This window comes from Archocentrus centrarchus, chromosome 4, assembly GCF_007364275.1.
Source record: "Archocentrus centrarchus isolate MPI-CPG fArcCen1 chromosome 4, fArcCen1, whole genome shotgun sequence".
Classification (NCBI taxonomy): domain Eukaryota; kingdom Metazoa; phylum Chordata; class Actinopteri; order Cichliformes; family Cichlidae; genus Archocentrus; species Archocentrus centrarchus.
This window is the reverse complement of record NC_044349.1, coordinates 22,587,866-22,605,601: the sequence shown is the minus strand read 5'-3', so window position 1 is coordinate 22,605,601 and position 17,736 is coordinate 22,587,866. Positions and strand designations below refer to the sequence as shown.

General features: G+C 39.2%; 1 protein-coding gene across 1 annotated transcript in view; it reads left to right on the top strand.

Moving 5' to 3' along the window:
* trabd2b (TraB domain containing 2B) overlaps positions 1-17,736 on the top strand; it is an 81,665-nt gene that overhangs the window by 37,407 nt on the left and 26,522 nt on the right. Inside the window, exons 3-4 of the mRNA XM_030727808.1 lie at positions 7,386-7,532; positions 13,332-13,506. Of these exons, the coding sequence (XP_030583668.1) occupies positions 7,386-7,532; positions 13,332-13,506 (322 nt within the window). The remainder of the gene's footprint in view (positions 1-7,385; positions 7,533-13,331; positions 13,507-17,736) is intronic.

Here is a 17,736-nt window from a genome sequence, read left to right as displayed (position 1 = left end):
TTCAATTTTGGAATCATCTGACCACAGCACTTTCTCCCAAGCCTTCTCTGATCATGGACATTTAGATGTTCACTGGCAAACTTAAGACAGGCCTGTACATGTGCCTTTTTGAGCAAGGGGACCTTGTGGGCGCTGCAAGTTTCAATCCATTACGGTGTAGTGTGTTACTATTGGTGTTCTTGGTGACTGTCCCAGGTGCCTTCAGATCAAAGCTCTTCCCATGTAGTTTTGGGTTGATTCACCACCTTTCTCATGATTATCTTCACCACACGAGGCAAAATCTTGTAGCCCATTCCAGCCTTGTGCAGGTCTACAGTCTCATCCCTGACATCCTTTGACAGATCTTTGGTCTTACCAATGTGGTGGAGAGGTTGGTATGGAAGAAATTGATTCTGTGGACAGGTGTGCTTTATACACATAATAAGTTGAGATCAAGAGTATCTGTAATTGATTGACTGATTGATTGTAATCTGTGTGCCACATGGGTACACAGCCAATTTGTGGAAGCCAGAAATACTTATTTAAGTCAATGACATGCAAATCATGTTTTTTTTTTCTACATTCTTGGTTAATATTCTGCCTCTTCATTAAAATTATTCTACTATAAAGATTAGAGACTGTCCATTTCTTTGTAAATGAGCAAACTTCAGCAGGGCATCAAATAATTATTTCCCTCATATCCAAAAAAACTTTCATCATCCATTCACTTATCCAATTCAGGGTCACTGGAGCCTATTCCAGGTCGCCAATCTGTCGCAGGGCTTACAAACAAGCATTCAGACCTATGGCAAATTTAGAATCTCCAATTAACCTAACCCCATGCATGTCTTTGGTCTGTGGAAGGACGCCGGAGTGCCCAGAGAGAACCCACACAGACACGGAGAGAACATGCACTCCAAACAGAAATTCAAACCCAGGACATTCTTGCGCAAAACTTTCATTATGCATATTATGACACTATTACATTACTTGGAAACCACCTAAGAACAGACTAAAATCATAGACCAAACAATAATGTAGCATAGAGATGTTTTAGTGACATAAAAGAAAGTTGTGAGGGGTGAATATTTTAGAGTTCTGAGCTGCAAAACACAATTTGAACTAAAAGCAAAACGCTACTGAGTCACCAGTTCTCTTATTCATTTGATCCATTGCTAACATGTTGTATTATGTAATAGAGTAGCTTTTAACTTATAAGCATATTTCTACATGTATTAATTTCAGCCAGAAATCAGAAGGAAAGGGTGGACAGTTTTTCCCTTCTTCACCTGTCTTTAATTATTCTTGTAATGTTGTCGTGTGCTGTGCTCATATATTTGCACGCAAACTTATTCCTGTTCAACAGCACCTTGATGTTGATGGAAAACAAAAATTAACACAATTTTGCTCTGTAATTTTCCAACAGTCTTTGACACCCCGCATTACTTGCTAGTGGGCATTCACAGTGAGGGAACCAGCTGTCTGCTTTTTCAGTCAGGATCAAGTGATACTTTATTATTTTCTCTGTTTTCTGGGGAGGCAGGAAAGCTGGGATGACTGGTGCAGCTGCAGTGCTGCCAAGTCAAACAGCAGGGTTTATTTGTGGACAAGTGTAGGGGCGACACCCACCCCCCATTCACTGGAGACTCTTATTAAGAGGAGAGACAGGAGGTTCTGGAGACTGGAGGGGGGTATATACAATAAGTGCATGTATGGGTGGCTATAGGAAAAGATAAACAAGAGGAGAAGATCAAGCAAAGGAAGGACAGCAATGAAGTTGTAGAATGAACTTTAGAATTTGGAGGAAGGACAAGAAAAAGACAAGTTGTTAGTGGATGTCAAATACAGTTTTTTTTTTAACCAAACTTAAGAGACAGATATCTCCCATGAGTAAATCCCCACCCTCTGCCTCAGAAAGCAAATCAGATGGGATAGAATGAAGAAGGAGGGGAAAGCTGGGAAGCAGCAGGCCTCTGCCACTTGGATTGTCCCTCTGGTAATCCCTGGATTTCCTGGGCTGAGACAGGAGGTAGACCAGGCACGGTGAGAGACTTAGTGAGACAGAAAGAGAATGAGAGCAAAAGGAAGTGGGACTAGAAACGGAGACAAAGAAGAAGAAATATTCCTAACACTGGTGCTGTGTTGTGATTTCTGCAATGTGTGGTTTGTATACAGGTATTGCTCAAAGAGTAAAGTGGTGTGTATAATCATTAGCATCTGTGCTTATGGGTGGTTGTATATTTTTTTGGAGAGTTCATGCATGTGTCTCTGTTGTGGGTATTAACTGCAATAAAGATCTGGAAGAAAGCAGTGATCTGGCTTGCTGTAGCTCATGCCAGATGTGACAAGTTGAAAATACTGCTTACCTTCAAATATGCAAAAGATACATGCACAAAAAAAAGGTATTAAAATGATTTTGGTAATGCTCTGCCATTAGTGATTACATATGAGTTTTATGCTTGAATGTTGCCTTTACAGCGCCTGACAGGTTACATGATTCTCTAAGAATGAAAAAGAGGAAATCAGGTCTTGAGGCCCTCCTTGATAAAACTGTGAGAAACAACAATGAAGCTAACACACGAGACCATCCGGACAACTTTGATGTGGTCTTGTGTGACACTAGGTTTCTACCCTAATGTATTCAAGGTGCTTTTTGGATTTTGAGGGGAGTAACGATTCAGACAGCAGGAGGCTTTTGAAATAGCTTCACCACTTATACATGCACATTCAAGCATACAGTGCAGGCTAAAAGAAAATGGATGCAGGGTTGTTTTTATCTTTTTTGGGGGGCTTCTCTTTGGGGAACAGGGAAAAGATAGTGCACTTATCCTTGTTGGGATGTTATTTCAACTCACTTACTTTTTTTCTTCAGTCACCCTAGGGTGCTGTGAACCCAATCCCCTCTTGTATTCAGTAGCCAAAACCCATGGGGGAAACTGGCTCGGCCCAGAGGAACACAGCAGTGTGTGTCCTGAGTCAGGGGTCTAGCTCTTTTCTTTCAGGTAATGAAACACAAGCAGCTCTCAGGAAGATGAGAGCGGTCGAGGGGAACATACCACTCTGAAAGTATTGGAATTGTTTTCTCTTTAGGGGACTGTTTAAATGGCAGTAATAAAGGCAAGGCCAAAGAGCAGAATTTCTACCCTCTTTGGATGATTTGAGTTTACTACAAAAGTACAGCAAAGTTTTCAATTATTCACTAATAAATTAATCACAATGGAACTCCAGCAATTTTACAGAAGTTTAATTGCAGGAACTATGTGTAAAAAAATTGCAGCTCCACTGAGCTGTGTAAGATCTGATAGGCTCTATGTCCTAGAATAATGTGACTGATGTCAATTAACCAATAAAATCTTCTTATATTTCAGTTGATTGGTCATGTTTTTAATATGATGCCAAAAGCTTGTAAACCAAAATTTTCTGGCTTCTCAAGTTCATTTTTTTTCAACTTGAGATGGTTTTGATGCAGATTTTACATGACGGTTATACTGACATCACATCAATGTACAGTAATGCAGACGAACCTCAGACATAACTGCAAGCAGTGAAGTTGCACTGTGGGCACCATAGATATTTGATTTTGACAAGGAAGGATGTGTGATATAATAAACAATGAAGTATGCTACCATTTTAATTCAATTCAATTCAATTTTATTTATATAGCACCAAATCACAACAAACAGTCGCCTCAAGGCGCTTTGTATTGCGGGTAAAGACCCTACATTTTACTATTTCCCATTTTAATTGCCATACAGAAGTAACAGTTTTTTTTTATGTAATCTTTAACTCTGTTAGCTTCATACACAGAGATAATGTTGCAAGGATAATATTAAATCACATTATTTAACTTCAGATTGCCATAAACTGAAAAAAAGTTCTAAAAAAAGAACTCTTGAAATTCTGGTGTGGGTCCAGAATAAGGGGTGCATTAGCATCATTTTTTTCACTTGCATTGAGAGCTTTTCATCCATCAGAGAAAAAAACTTTTTACATTTTGGTGTTAATCAAAATGGTAACCTAAAGTATATACACTGTGGAGATATTTTTGCCTTTTCAGAGAGCTGATTTCCTAGTTCACAAGGCCAAAAACACAGAAATCTACATGAATGCGCAAAGTGAGAGAACTATAAGAGAAAAAAGGAGGAAAAGCGTGAAGGAACACATTATCTCAGATCTCTTTCTTGATGTTGGCAAACTTTTGCTACACTTTAATACACCTGACTGCCTGGTTATACCCAATATCGATGCCAGGCCTTACCCATGCATCTTAAACTCACTTGCCCAAACTCTCTGCTGCACAAATGGAAAAGAATCACCTCCATATGTGCAACACATGCACGTCACAGAGAACAAGGCTTTGTTTGTCTTATACAATTCTTTCACACTTTCAGCTCTCTCTAGCCTTTGTACTCTGCTCTCCTCTTGTCCTTTCTTCATTCTTTCACTGTCAGTTAGGAGGAACATGGAATACTGTGTCATTGCTTTACTGAAAGAAAATGGGAGGAGTTGAGGAGAATGGACAAGAAGGTGAAGGAAAGATTGAAGCAGATGAATGAACATGCGATTGTGTTGCTTGTTTTTAAACTGCTGCTCTGTGTTTTATTTGTTTTTAATGACTCCTGTGTACTTCTCAAGTAAATCATATTTTGCTTCTTTTCCAGTTTTTAGTGTTTGGCTTCCACACTTTAACACTTCCTTCTGCAGTCCTTTAGCTCTATGCATCACTCACATTCTTCAATTCAGATTAAAGGAAGGGTGTGATGTAGTTGACAAGACTGAGGTCTCTCGGTTCCAGTACCTTGTCATCGGCACCTACTCATTACGTGCTTCAGACCCGTAAAACCTTCAAACAAGCTAACAGTATTGCTAGCTAACAGCCAGGATTTAATAAACTTCAAGGTCAATTGCTGTAATGTATACACAAAATCTGATAAATGACATTTGCTTAAACTTAAAAAGATCTCTCTGATTTTTTTTTTTTCTTAAGCTTGTTCTCCTGCCCAACCCCTCCTCTCTGTTTTCCTTCCAAAGCTTACTAATGAATTTTTGGAGTGCTGTGCTCAGATTGCAGGTTCCAAGACCATCCATGTGCCCTTTTCCTTCCAGCTTTGTTCTTATAAAGCTTTTATTTAATTACAATTGGAGTTTCGCACGCATGTATTACTCAAGATTAGAAAAAAAATGAGAACTGAGACCTGCAGTAGTAGACTATGTTGTGAAAACGGTCAGTGTTGGTTACTTTGAAAAGGCCTGGCTGTAAAAAAGTTGGTCTGTCAGAGTGAGTCCATCACTTCAACGTAAGAACACCCACTCTGTCAGTCAACACATGGATGAATGCATGCACACATGCGCACGCACACACGTGCACGCACACACACACACACAGGGAATGTTTGCATTTTTCCTCTCACCGCCTCGTTCTCACTCTTTGCGTCTCCTGCAGTGATTGACGTGCTTTTTCATTCAGTCCAGCACAAACTAGAGCACCATGGTTACAGCTGCAGAGATGTTCCTTCGCCAGGGGACAATATTGAAATAACATCTCCTCTACCAACACAACCAGCCGTGGCCTCGACATCTTGCCAATCGTGTTCGGAGCAGTTTGCCATGTAAAGGAAAGTACTGAAGCTGGCTGCATTACAAAAATCCTGGCAGGTGTGCATGCTCTGCCAGCTTCTGACCATGAGTCTATCCAGGACCTACCCTTAAGACATGGCAAAGAGCCCTGTGGGTCAAGGGCCTGGGGCAGTGGCAACTCACTGGCACAGTCAGCTTCCACAGCAGCAAAATTAAGTCAGCCTTAGCTTCTCTGGGCCTGGCATCACACCTCAGCATTACCCAGAGTTTAGAACAATGAATCTGACTTCAGATGCCAACAGAAACTGAAATAAGGTAAAGAGTCGTTGCTACGGCAGCATGAGGGGGTGTCCGGGGGTGTGGGGTGGCTTTGAGAAGCCTGGTTTTGAAATGTAATCTCAAGAAAGGTCATATGTTTACAAAACTGAAATGGTCACAGGTTTGATCAAGACCCTTTTATGTGCCTCTGGCAGGGTGACAGCATGGTGTTGGATATAGCTGAAAAATATGCTGGATTAAACATGTCAAAAAGAATGTCTGACTCCTGTTATAAAGCAGGAAGAAAGGGGCAGAGATCAGGCTCTGGCAGAGGCATGAGACAAGGATGCAAAAAAGAAGAAAGCGTATATGAAGATAAAAGCAAAGACAAAAAAGAGTTATGTGTGCCGTTAGCCCATCAGTTGTCACTTTGCATTACGAAACAAAAGCAGATTAAAGTGGAAAGGAGCCCACAAAACCTGTTAGCAAACACAATGACCTCAGAGAGAGGGAGAGAAAGTCACAAGGTTGAGCTTAGAACTTGGTTGTGATTATCCCAACATAAAGGTTACTTGGAGTTTAAACATGCAGTATGCCCAATATGGGCATTTATGATTGCAAAAACATCTCTTAATTGCAGGAATTACGACCTAAAATTTTGACATGGGCCTCAATCAGTTGTGCAGCTGGATTGGCCTTAAGCTGCTCTACAAATCATCTGGGTCTGGATGCTGACGTTCTGCCTGCAGTATTTTCCAAAGCACTAGTCAGGTTTCTTGCCAATTAAGATCACAGGCATGGATCACTCTCGTTTGGGTTGAAGGTATGTTGATGCACGTCAGCTGAAATGTCTATCTTATTGGGTGCTATGTAGAACTATGTGAATTGCAGTACAATGCAGAAAATTTTCTCTTTCAAACACACCTCTTGTTCCTGTAGGAGAGATTAGCATTGACTGGCAGGTCGGTCTCGATTGCCTTGCCAGTCAGAAGTGGCGTGAGATTGTAGAAGGCGGGAGCAGGGAGATTAACCCCTGGTGTCTAGGACAGCTGTGGAGGTTTTGGGCTGGCTAGCGGCTGCACACTATAAATTCTCTCTAAAGAGGGTTTACTTTCGATTTTAATGGGTGCTATAAATTTTCTGCACCCTGGTCCTGGTGAAAGAAAAAGAAGGCTTATTTTTAAAGGGTCTCTCTCTCTCTCTCTCTTTCACTCTCCTTGGCTCTACCTTTCTTCCCCGTTCTTTCCTTTCTTCAGGAGAAAAACAGTGGCTCCTTGCCACGTATTTTGTGGTCTGCTTTTACCTGTAGTCAGCTTGTATGAAAAGTATATGAAAATTTCCTGAAAGAAATGAAAATGTTGCAAAAGAATGAGCATTTCTCAGACACTGAGTATAACAGCTTCATTGTATATTGAGGTCACAATATATTTTTAAAGAGGAACACTGGCTATGCCTCCACAGTTTCTACACCTTTGTGACAAACCCCTCTTGGGCACAGAGCAGAAAACACTGAGTTTGTGGAAGCAGAAAGTAACAGCACCCTTTGTGTCTTTCCATGTCTCTCCCTGTAGGTGCTGTTTGCCTTGAACCAGACGCTGCTGCAGCATGAGGGTGTTCGAGCAGGCAGCCTGCAAGGCTCCTACACTACAGAGGACCTCATTACACATTACAACTGTGGTGACCTCAGCGCCATCATCTTCAACCATGACACCTCACAGGTTGATTAACTTTAGGATTGCTCATTCTATTGTAAAAAAATACAATCACTTCCTGTTCACTTTTCTAGGATTGATTTAATCAGCTTTGTGTGAGTATTCTTCAAAACAATGGGAATCAGTTAAAACGCAAAACATATAATGGCATCAAGGCATACAGAATTTTACAATGTTTTCCCATATTTCCCAATTCCAAAGTTCTACGTGGTCCGACAGCAGTGTACCGGTGAGGTTGGAAACCAGTTGATATTAGTAGCATTTCCTCCACTATGTAACTAGAAACAAGGTTCCTAATTTCTCTCAGACAGTTTTAGGCAAACTAAAAGGCAGCTGTTTTGAAGATGTTGCACTGATATCAGTTTCCTTCTCAATGGGCCTTGCCATCATTTTTTTAGTTCACTTACTTGCATACTCAGTGCAGGAGTGTTTTACCAGATAAATCACACCTGTGTATGTAACATCACCCTCTGCACACTACACTATATTTATGCTGCAGACCCACACATTCATTCTTTTTCTACCAAGAGAACTGAAAAGAATGAGAACCTGCATTCACAGCCAAGCAGTGATGAATGGTACCAGGTTTGCTTTCAGTCATAAAATCATGTTGACACACATGATGATGTGTTTGAGGTCCTGTCAGGTGGAAATGCAAAAAATGCCTCACTGATTTTTTTATTTTTATTTAATTTTTTTAACCAGTGCAAAAAGGTTAGATATGATACCTTGGTGTAAAACTTTCAACCATCAAAGTCAGAAATATCTCATAAAATCTCTTTATTTATTTTATTTTCATTTTTTACAAGACTAACCAAATGTAAAATTTTAGACTGTGAGACACTTTTTTCTTTTACTTTGCCATTTAAAAAAAATCCTAAAGTGCATCTTTGTACTTCTGTGTTTTGCTGGAGAAGGAATAATCTACTTATTGTTTCTGATTCACTAAAAATTCTCACAGAAAATACTAGCTACTTGTAGCTGTAGTCCAAAAACATCTGTAACTGTGGTCAGAACTCGAATCTGTCAGATCCTCGATTTGAGTTGGCGAAACTCTCATACCCACTTCTCTGCCATTACACTATCGTCACCTCAAACTTTTGGGCTTACACGTCAATTCCACAAATCTGCACATTGCCATATTAATCCTTCTCAGCCTCAAGTTACTTGATAGTCTGACACTTTAATAGCTTTGGACTCCACCGTAAATACACCATCTAACCTCCTCCAACTTATTTCCTAACATAGCCTTTGCTCCTTTGGTGATGGCCTCTTAATCAGTCTTCATACCCAGCTGTCAAGAGGCCATTCGGTATTAAGTACCTACACACACGCACACATATATGGTAGACACAACATGCAGTAGCTCTCAATCCATCTCTGCTCCTGAATGCAGATTTACTCAAAAGCTCTCCTCAAAAGTCAATTATGCTGTGTCAACCTCCCTCACTGATCCTTAAGTCCCATTAAACCCAAAACACCATGTAACCTCAACTCACCGCTTGACTGCAGAGATTCCACATCATACCCACTAGAGACGCACACAGTATGAGAAAGTATGCACAACTTACTGTTCACACAAACTCATGATGCCTTTGCTATGAAGTGCTGATTAAATACACACAGTTCCCTTTTTTCTTGTTTCTTCATCTGCCTCTCTCATTGTCTGCTTTTATGCACCTTTTTCTCCCAGTAAGCCATGAAGAGCTTGTTAGCCACAGTTTCACCTGCAGTTGTCTCCTGTATTTTAAATCATACCAGTTTGCCCCTGCTCCTCATGTCATAATAACATGTATTAACATTCCCCGACATATGCTACAGCAATCAGACGCCTGACTTCAGAGCCCACTTGTGTAGCTTGATGATCTATAGCAGGTTTTTGTGTGTGTGTTTGTGTGTCTGTGTGGACATGAGCTTCCAGAGCTGTAAAAGAACAGGTGTTTTTTGATAGATAGGACTTAATCCAGAGGCCCCCCAACACCCCTGATGCTCTTCCAGCTCAATCTTCATCATATAAGAAAAAGGTCGATGACGGGTCCCAGACCACAGCCGAGTAGAATGGTGTAAGAGAGGTTAATGTGTTTCAGCATCCAACTGGTCCCAAATCCATCAAAAAAGCAAAGTACAAGTGAGACAGAAGAAAAACAGAAATGCAAAAGAAATAAGATAAATGCAGTCATTAAAGCATAGCATTAGATAAAGGAAAAAAAGAAGAAGAAAAATAACAGAGGCAAAAGTTACCTGCAAATATCTGGAGATTTAAACCATCAAAATGTAGAAAGTTGTGCCAAGATGAAAAATTATGTCTCATAGGTTTAGTTTTCCACATCTGCTATGTATCTGTAATTTATAAAGTAATATATAACTGAAAATGTTCTTAAATGTTGCATTACTCTGGATTGTCCTTACAAATTGTTACTACTCCAGTGCCATAATATCACCAGAAAAAAAGAAACAAAGAACAGAAGAGAAGAGAAAAGGGGATTTCAAAGAGCTGAATCAGAGAAAAAAGAAAAAAATAGAAGTAAAGCGCTGGCAGGACATGTATGAGAATGTGAGTGCAGAGCAGTACCAGTCATGGGGAAGGGAGAAAATCTCTCGCTGTCACTCTGTGTTTCCTGTGTACATTGGGATGGAGAGCAGCTAATGGCCTTTCATGTGATAGCTTATCTCCATTTACCGTTACACTCCTACCTTGACCCCTCTCTGACCGAACCCCCTTTTTTTTTTCTTGTCATGAAACACTCACACTATCCTCACTCATCAGTAACGATGAAGTCCTTCTGCACTTTTTTTCTCTCTTTAAACATTTCCATTACTTCCTTCCAAGTCTGCATTATTTTATTTAAGAATCGCGTAGTGCTGTCAATCTGGATAAACCTGGGTCACTCACCCTGAGAAAAAACAGAGAGAAAATACAAAGCCTTGGGCTACAAATAATTGTGTGACTGTGTTTTTCTTTCATTCTGCATTTCTTTCTACCACTGTGTTATAACAAAAAGCACATATTTTATTTCAGTGGCATACAAACCATATAAATTTGATCAGACCTTGAAATCAAAGAGATGGTTCTTTAAAAAAAAAAAAAAAAAATTCCAAAGTTGTATCCACACATAGGTTTAGCTGAGGTACCAGTCTGGATAGAGGATGTATAAAGTAGTACATATGACACCAGTATTATCTGCTTGGTTTACACATCAGTTCAAGCCAACATTATATGAATTCTGTAGAAGTGTGCTGGCAGGTTGAAAACAACAAATGTATGATTTCACTGCATGAGGCTTTTGAGTTCTCACATGTGCCTCTGTCGTGTGAGCCCTACACAAACTCAGGGCTGCAGTACATGTGTGGAAATGGCTTAAGTTTATGGCTAGCACTTAAAAAAATTTCATTTCAGCATCTGGATTTTATTTTTACAAATATTACAACCCACTATCACGGCAAAGCTTGCAATAGAGTCGCCAATCCACTAGAGGACATCATGTCATGCTTTGCCTGTCCTAGGCGTGAAATGGAAACGCTGAAGTTGCAGTACCACCAGGCTTGTGATATTTTATTTAAAGCCAACAAGCTAGATGGTTGATATGCATGTAAATTTATTTTATTTTTTGTTAAACAATATTCGTAATGTAGTATTGTTTAAATGCCTGATAATCAACAGGAAGGTGGTAGAAAATTGTTGGCTGCAAATTACTGCAACTTAATGCAAATTCAGCATGCATGTACATTTCACTCCTACGAAGCGTGAAATGGACACAGTGGGTGGGTGGCTTTATTACATACTTTGCCATGATACTGGGTTGAATATTACAGTGTAAGAATACATAAAGAAATATCACCACTGGAAGTGGCAGTAAATGATAAAGGTTATTGATGATGTAATTCTAAATTTTCGTCAGTATTTTGGCTGCTCAGCCAACACATTTGTAAAATATAGAAATTATATCCTAAAAGCAGAAAAAAATCTCCATAACTTCCTAAAGTTTAATGAAGCAGTAAAGTTTTGTTTTTGAGGGGATCAAAAATTCTCTTGCTTGTGAATATTATTTTAACATAATATGCGATATTAATTGAAAAGCAGAGTAATGTATACCCCAACTGTAGTGCTATGGAAACATGTCAAATCCCTAAGTCCTGTCATAAAAGAATGTTTATTAATTGGAATGCATATTAAGTAATTGTGTAACTCCCATAACATAAGAAAAAAAACCCTCCAACATAATGTTGTAAATCTGGACCCTTTAACTATTAAGCAAAACAGACTGTAGGAAGAGCAGATGAGGGAATGAGAGGAAGCGTCAGATACAGATTTTGGATGGTTCCTGAAGAGCACCTTGTTCACATGTGGTACATTAAATCCCCTCATGTATTCAGGACTGACACACAGATACACACACACACACACTCATTCACACTCACATTTGCAGCTGTTCTACTGTTGTGTAAACTTGTAGCTCGGTTCTAGACAGCAATAGTATGCTTGCTTGTTCTTGTCACACTTAAATACAAATCCAGATTAAACACATCTGCATATGTCTAGAGAGAGCATGAAAAACAACCTCTTTGTTTCTCCATTCCCACCATTGCTTAATTCTACTTGGGAAGGAAAATTGCACTATATAGACAATGACTTAGTACAAAACAGACTGTAAGATATAATAACCAATTCTTAGGTAATTTCATATTGGCATGACTGCTTAGTGATCTCTTTCTTCAGTAACTAAATCAGTCACTGAGTGGCTCAAACCACTAATTACTTTATTTTAAGTACTTACTAAGATCCTCACCACTTGATGTTTCTCTATTACTTACACTATGCCCCCTGTGAGTACAGCATAGCATCATCATAGATTTTTTAATGAGCACTTTATAATTAGGTAATTAGTAACAAACCAGGCAGAGCAGAAAATTATTTCCAAGGAACTCAAGTTTTCTTGAAACGTTAACAGCAAATTTTTATATATCATGGATTATAATGAAAGATATTATATTCAAAAATACACTGCAACATAAAAAAACAATCTGCCTCAATAGGACAATAGTACTTACATTAAGAAAAATATTTTTATTAGTCTCAATATACAATAAATCTATAGAGGGAACCAACTTAAACCAGTCCGGTGATAAAGGAGGGATAGAGACAGAGGGCTTAAGGAGTTGGACAGCTCAAATCCTGATGCCAAACCCCTGTTAGTTCACCTCCGACCCCTGCTCATTTTCACAGACTAACAATCTGTTGAATGCACTAATGGAGGCAAAAGTGGAAGAGAGCCAGGTCTCTCTATGCCTCTCTGGCTCCTAATAAATCATACAGTAATTAAACACACTCACACTTATGACTGTATTGAGGCATGCACACTTGTAGTGTATTTCTTGTAGTGCACATAGTCAGACACACACATATATATAAACACATTTGTGTAAACAGTATTCGTTACACACACATACAAAAATGTACAACCTGTATACATACACAGATGGTGCTGACATGTTTCCCTCTCACTCCTTATTGATGCTTTCTTCATGTAAAAACCAGCCTGCAGAGCAGGGCGTTGCGCTGGTCAATTTCTGTCAAGCTGTCACATCAGAAACACTTCTAGCTGCCAGGTGTCACACTCACACGGGCACCAACACCACCATTCAGCCCTCTTCTTTCTTTCCATCCCACTTTTCTTTAATGCCCTTTCTTTCTTTTTATGTTTTATTTATAATTTGAGTGATTCATTTACTTTTAATTCTGTCATGGCTTTTCACCACGAAGGCTTTGAAAGTTGTATTTTCTCACAGTCTTTTTCTTTCTTTCAGCTGCCTCACTTCATCAACAGCTCTTTGCCAGCACATGACCGCATGACGGCCCAGCAGATTGACAGCTACTTCCGCCAGGAGCTCATCTACAAACGCAATGAGCGAATGGCTCGACGTGTTTCTGCCATGCTGCAGAGAAATCCCAACCACACTTACTTTTTTGCTTTTGGTGCAGGTAAGACTCCTACAGACCAGACATGGGATGTGTAGGATGTGGAACAGAATCAGTTTAAGAAGAAGAAGAAGAAGAAACAGCCTTTATTGTCCCACAGAGGGGAAATTTGGGTGTAACAGCAGCCGCAGTTATTATAAATATAAGTAAAAATATAATAATTCACACTAAGAAAAGAATATAAATATATATAAAATCAACAAACAATATTAACCTTAATACTACTAATAATAACACTATATACAATGTACATGATGTGCCTGTGTGTTGAACCTTAACAGGCTGGACTATTTACAGTATATTATATATTATCCTACATTGTGTAGGTTATTGTGGTTTTTGTTGGGAGCAGTGATGATTATAAAGTCTTACAGCTGCTGGGAGGAAGGATCTACGGTAACGCTCCTTTGTGCATTAACAATGCTTTAATCAGTTTAATGTTATAAGGCCTCAGGAAATGACCTTTGACCTGCTGGTTATGAGATTCCTCTCTATTGTGCATGCTGAGAGCAACTCCAACCCGATTCTCTTTTTCACACGAAATGAAGTCTTTCCAAAAACATTGTTATTGGAGGTGGGAGTATGCGTTTGCATGTAGTTGTGAAGTGGAATAGATCAGGTTTACTTTGGTCTGGAACAGAGAATCTGTCAGTTCTAATGTGTGTTTATGGTGAACAAATTTGCTCTATTTCTTGTTTAAAAGCAAAACTGGAGAAAAAGCAGGACAATAATAGTGTACAATAGTTCCCAGATCCCTGGCATTCAAAAACTGTGTATCTGTCCCAAGTGTACACACATGTGCACACACATACACAGAAGTCTCAATTACAGCCAGCTCCCACCTCAGAAATGAAGAAACTGCGAGTTGTTTGTTTCAATTAGCATTCCTGGCTAATGCTGGTAATGTTTCCTTAATAGTGTAGCGCGTACTAAGGAAAGCTTGTGTGTGTGGGTGTGTATGTGCTTGGGTGTATGCGCGTGAGCATGCACAAACATGTGTGTTTGCCCACAAAAACAGGTGGTGGGTGGGTATCTGTGTGTTTGTTTACTATATGGCTGTGTCCCTGTGTGCTCTGAAAATGGGTGGTACTACCTCTAGGATGTGCGTGTGTGTGCATGCATGTGAGTATGTGTGCCACAGTGAATGATTAATGCTGAACGCCTGGTTCCTTCCTTTGAGCATTGTTACTCCCTCTGCTTTTTGTGCAATTTGGACAGGGCCACTGTTGCACCATCCAGCTGCTATGCGTGTGTCCGTGCAGATGTGGCTGCACGCTGTAAGTTAGCATATGTGCTCTGATTCTGTGGAGAAATTAATTTTTGCAATAGTACTAACTTAATAACTGTTCTACATAATGAGGAAATATACCAGTGGCGTGAGGTGACTTTTACAAAAACGCAAGCAAAGAACAAAAAGGCAAATCCAGTAATGGTTCATATTTTTGGTTTACTCGTTTAAATGAAACGGTTGCAGCTGTAACAACAGAAATTTCCCTCTGGGATCAATAAAGTATTCTGATTGATTCTGATTGATTGATTGATATTCTGTAACTAGGCTGTGAGTAGTAGGCTGCCCAGTGAGGACCATATATCTTTAAAAAAAACTAAGCTCAGAAAAACAGACTTACACTTTGGTTTTAAAAAGTATACAAAAATATATAAATGAAAAAAATCAAAGGCTTGAGCAGTGTGTGAAATAGGGGTATTAAAAAATTATGAAAAATTAAAAGATGAAAAATTAAGATGGTTAAACTTACTACATTCAGTCAACCAAATGATTTCTCATATATACTAATCTGAAAGTGCTGGCTGGGTCAGCACTTGCTCAGCATATCCATTTTATTACCCAAACATGGCAGAAATTAGCATCCCCCCTCCATCATCCAGGCTTTCCTTGCCAACATCCTAAATGAGTTATTAAAAGTTAGTAAGAGAAAATTCATCTACTAAGACAATAAATCACAGAGTGCTCATTTACTTGCTAATGCAAGTTCTGTTTCCACACAACACATAGACCATAATTGATCTCAGAGCAGTGAAAGCAGAGTCAGTGGCAGTTTGTCTACCATGCTAGTCTCCAATCAGTCACCCATCAAAGACCAGAGGTTTATCTATAATGGGCATGTGCAAACAACCAGAAGAAGATGCTGACATCTCAGCTCGCTCAGCTCAAGCCATTGGTAACTGGACACACCCATGAAATTGAGACACGCTACAGATTTCAATGGAATTGGAGGCAAGCCGAGGTAAGACTGCTTCCAGAGACAACAGCGGACTGCAACCACAAGATGGGAGTAATTTAAAGAATGTAAGCAAACAGGCAATGACAGAAGCTTATGGGACAGAATGCTGCTTGAGATGCAAGGAAAGAGACTGCTTTCATTTTTGTTTAAAAAAAAAAAAAAAAAAAAAAATATATATATATATATATATATATATATATATATATAGAGAGAGAGAGAGAGAGAGATTTTTTTAATTATTTCTTTTTTTTGGGGGGGGGGGGGGCACTGGCAAAGCATAACTGGTATATACACCAGTCAGTCATATCATGAAAACTGTCTGCCTAATATTGTGCAGGTCTCTTTGTGGTTCTAAAACAATTCTGAACCCTCAGGGCATGGACCAGGGACTTCTGAAAGCTGTCCTGTGGTGTCTGGCACTAGGATATTGGCAATGGAGTTCTTTGTCTCATTTCTTTAGCCATTTCTGAGCAGTTTGTCCTGTGCAGTGGGGTGCATTGTCCTGGCATAAAAAGTATTTAGTAGATGTTGCGTGTCAAAGTAACATCCACCTGAATGAGAGGACCCAAGAATTCCCAGCAGAACATTGCATTACAAGGGATGAACAACATTATTCACTTTGCCTGCCAGAGTTTGTAATGATGTGTATAGAACACACAGAAAAAGAGTGAAAGAATGTAAAAAACTGTTTTCCAAATTTTGAATGAACTTCTACTGAGGTACATATTTCTAAATCTACCATATAAAATGAATGTTTTTTTTCTCAAAGCAATTCCTGGACATGAGTTTGTATACAGGAACTGAATAAGCAGAGGGGCAGTGCTGAGAAAATGATGGTGTTCAGTAAAGAAGCCATCTGTAACTAAATATGTGTAAGCATGTGTGGCTGCGTGTCAGACTGAGCCAGTTTACATTAAACAGACTACCAGCACTTCATTGCAAGCATTCTGAATGAGTGTAAAACACTGGTTTGCAGCACATAAACCTGAAATCATTCATCCCTCACTGTTTTAATACTATATAATAATGCTATTTATTATATATGTGTCATTTCCAGCATGATGAGGAAAATCTAGGTCTTAAATTCTCTCAGGCAGTTGAAGTTACCAATTATCAGTTTGTATGTTTGGTATATTAAGACCATTAAAATCAATTTTAATGCAGCTCTATGTTCCAGGTTGGTCTCTATTAAACATTTTGGGTTAACTTTCCAGTGTGTTCAGCGTGGCCTGGATAGATGTGAAGTGAACATGTGTGTTGGGTCACCTGCTGGCTTCAGCCTTGTGTGCAACAAAGTGACAGCAAGTGTGAAGTGATAGGAACCATTGCAGTTAGGCTGCAGGGTGCGCACGCACACACACACACACACATGCATTCCACACACATGCATAAACCAAGATTCATACTCAAACAAGTATACCATACTTGTGGACATGTATATAAGTGCTTACTTTATAACTTGTACAAACAAGCATATTCGTTCACACATACAATAAACACTGACGTCTCAGTGTTTAGGGGGAAAAAAAAATCAGTCAGTGGAGACCAGATATATGTATGTGAAAAAGCAGGGAAAATTCCTGCTGCATGTTCAGTCAATTTAACGCTCTCAATCTGTATGTAATTACTGTTTGATTTACTACAGCAGCTAATTATGTGTTTGTTACTAGGGATTCTTTCTTTCTTTCTTTTTTCAAAAATACTGAATGATTACAATATGGAATTTTACAAGTAAAGCGGTTCTTTCACTTAAACTATTACAGAAAACTTTTGATCAATCAATACTGACTTTTAGAGAAATCTGTCAAACCTAGCATAGTGGAAGCCATAAAACATACATGCTATTTGAAACTGAGATCAGTATAGTATGTGCACAATAAAGGGGAGTTCAAATGGTCACACAGGTATACAGTACTGTGCAAATTTTCTGAGCCCAACTCTCATTCTTTTATATTTTGCTTCCAAGGAGTAAGATTTTCTTGTATTTTTA